At 32.5% G+C, this 2,896-nt stretch overlaps 1 protein-coding gene across 1 annotated transcript; it reads left to right on the top strand.

The window, feature by feature from the left end:
- Nucleotides 1-458: 458 nt before the first annotated feature.
- On the top strand, nucleotides 459-1,175 carry LOC107453551 (uncharacterized). The gene has a single exon (XM_071186566.1). The coding sequence runs from the start codon at nucleotides 459-461 to the stop codon at nucleotides 1,173-1,175; it is 717 nt and encodes a 238-aa protein (XP_071042667.1).
- The last annotated feature ends 1,721 nt before the right edge of the window (nucleotides 1,176-2,896 follow it).

Here is a 2,896-nt window from a genome sequence, read left to right as displayed (position 1 = left end):
TTTATTGCATAATCTTCGATTTTAAATTTTTCATATAACCATTTGATTGTTTTACTGTTCTTTGAAACCGAATTTTTAATTTTCATTTCTATTACTGTTTAATCACTTCACAATATATTTAAACACTGCTTCTTTTTCTTATCTTGCTTTCTTCATCTCAAATGTTTTAATTTTAGATGGAGTCCTTAGAGATGAGTTTAGTTCTACAGCAGAATCAGCACCATCTACTGAATTTACTTCAGCAAAGAAGAAGAGAGTAAAATAAAGTGTTGCGCTTGCTTTTGATCTTAAGTGCAACCATTTGTTTAAGGACGCATTCTGTGTGAACTTTAGAAGGAAGAAGTTACTTTCGGCAAGATATTGTTCCGCCAATGACTGACAGCTAGTGGAGAGAAAACTTCAGGATTAGCAAAAGAACGTATCAGTTCTAGTGCGAAACACTATGCGTCCTTGACAGAATGGATACAAGATTCAGGAAGGCTATTCGTAAAGAAAAGAGAATTGCCAGTGCTTTAAGTTCATCTGCAGAATACAGAACTGTTGCTAACTTGTTTGCTTTATTCAAAAGCATTGTTTGCAAAATTATCCTGGAATTTTGTAAAGATTTTGTGAAGGAATGTGGTGATAAAATTAATCTTCCATCAACCGAAGAAGAATTGATAGACGCCAGAGATGCTTTTAAATATCGCTGGGGTTTTCCACAGTGCTGGGGGGCTATTGACGGAACCCACATTAAGATCCAGCCAACGAAGATGCATGCTACGAGCTACTACAATTACAAGCATTTTTTTAGTATCGTGTCAATAGCTGTTGTGGATTACAATTATCAATTTACGTATGTGAATACTGGGTCTCCTGGACGGAACAATGACGCTTCTGTGTTACAGAATTCTGCATTCTACAATTATCTGACTGAAAATCCTTTGCTGTTCAAATTATCTGAAACAATCAAAGGGTGCTCAGTCCCACTGTGTTTTCTTGGGGATTCTGCTTTTCCACTTTTGGAAACTATACAAAAACCTTATAAGGAACATTCAACAATGCCCGACATTTTGAAAAATTCAGTTCTTCTTTATCAAGAGGACGGGCAACAGAATTTTAAAGTTGTTTTGTTGGAGACCAGAATAGACAATGCTGTACCAGTTGTGCACGCAGCTTGCATTTTGAATAATTAATGTGAACAGTTTGGGGATTATTTTAATCCAGATTGGAAGAAAGATGTAGTATTGCATAGTAACGATACAACCTGCGTTATTGGCAATAACAAAAATCAGTCTAAACTAATAAGAGATGCTATGGCTGCATATTGTGGTATTGCTTATATGATGTTTTGTTACTTTTATTTTTGCGGCACTGCTATAATTACTTTAAAGTTTTAGTTTCCCTTTCATAGGTTTTTACCTGCCTTTTTCTGCCCTTAAGTAATTCAGCCAAAAGTTTAAAAAAAAATAGCAAGTATAGCCCTACTTATTTTTGTGATGATGGTAACAGCCAATAAGAGTTGTGGAGGCTTTGGGAGCTGAGTTGGAAGAAATGAGAGAAGGGGCAGAGTCACACATGGTTTTGGAGAGCTGGGGTTAAGATACAAAAGAGATGAGGATCCTTAACAGCTAAGTTATATTATAAAATTTTCTATCACGTCCATAATTATTTTTTTAAATTTATTAATTAGCAGTGCAGCTTCATATTGTATAATTTCATGTTAAATTTCTATGTATTATTAATTGGAGTGAATGCCTTCCTGGAACAAAATTTGTAACTCTAAATATCTTAAATGATCTATATTAAATAAATAGTTTTAACACCTTGCAATTAGTGATCATTCTAATGATCTTGTTCTCTTACTTAAGAGTATATTATTTTTAATTGTTATTCATTTTTATTCTTATCTTAATGTGTGTGGTGATGAACTGAANTAAATGTTTATTTTTATTACTTTTTCTAATTAAAGATTCATTACATAACTTTAATTAAAAATGTCTTTTATCGAGTTGATTTATTGTTAAAAATCAGTGAAAATAGCTAAATTTGTCAACAAAAAAAGAATTCCTATTCAAACATACATCATAATTACGGTATGCTCACCAATAAAAATTATTTTTTATTCTTGAAAGTTCATGATACATATATTATCCTTCTCAGCCAGCAAAACATGTAGGAGGGTGACATAAAAAGATCAACAGTTCCAGCATTTAAGAAGGAGCACTTCTCCATGTTAAAAGGTTCTAGGAAAAAAAGGTACCGGAAAAAAAAGGTACTTGTGTAGGGAAAATTCTGTAGGGGAAAATATTTGAAATGAGAAGATTAGATTGAAGCGCTTTTTGCTGTTCCGTGCATGGTTTTTTAACTTTTGTTTCTTATTTATTCTAAAGAAATAAAAAAAGAATTTAAAATAGAAAATAACACATTTTTCACTTAAAAAAATTACAAAAAAAGTGAAACATTATTGAAAAATTTATATAATATCTTCCCACTCTAAAAAATAATCAAAGAATAAATAAATAAAATAAAATTTTAAAAAAAAAGCGTAATACAACCAGCCCATAAGTCACCCCCCTTACCCTTCTCCTTACCTCAAAGATCTAATCTGAATTATTACAGATAAAAAGAATATTCATTGAAACAGCGAAAAGCATTCATGCTGCCCAGAAAGCGAGAGGGAAATATCCCTACAGATTTTTTCTATGGAGGTACCTTTTTTTCCGTCTACCATGTTAAAAACATGGAGGAGGGTGACATAAAAAATCAACAGATCCAGCATTTAAGAAGGAACACTTCTCCATGTTAAATAAAATCCTTCTCAGCCAACAAAACATGGAGATGTTGGTTGACATAAACAGATCAACAGTTGCTCCTTCAAGAGAGCCACTGATGGAGCAGCTCAGTTACCTTTAAA

Source organism: Parasteatoda tepidariorum, chromosome 10 (genome assembly GCF_043381705.1).
Source record: "Parasteatoda tepidariorum isolate YZ-2023 chromosome 10, CAS_Ptep_4.0, whole genome shotgun sequence".
NCBI classification, from domain to species: Eukaryota; Metazoa; Arthropoda; class Arachnida; order Araneae; family Theridiidae; genus Parasteatoda; species Parasteatoda tepidariorum.
Note: the sequence above shows the minus strand (reverse complement) of the source record. Positions and strands in the feature narration are given on the sequence as shown.

Coding starts and splice junctions, on each gene's coding strand:
- LOC107453551 (XM_071186566.1), top strand. CDS start 459: ATGGATACAAGATTCAGGAAGGCTATTCGTAAAGAAAAGAGAATTGCC.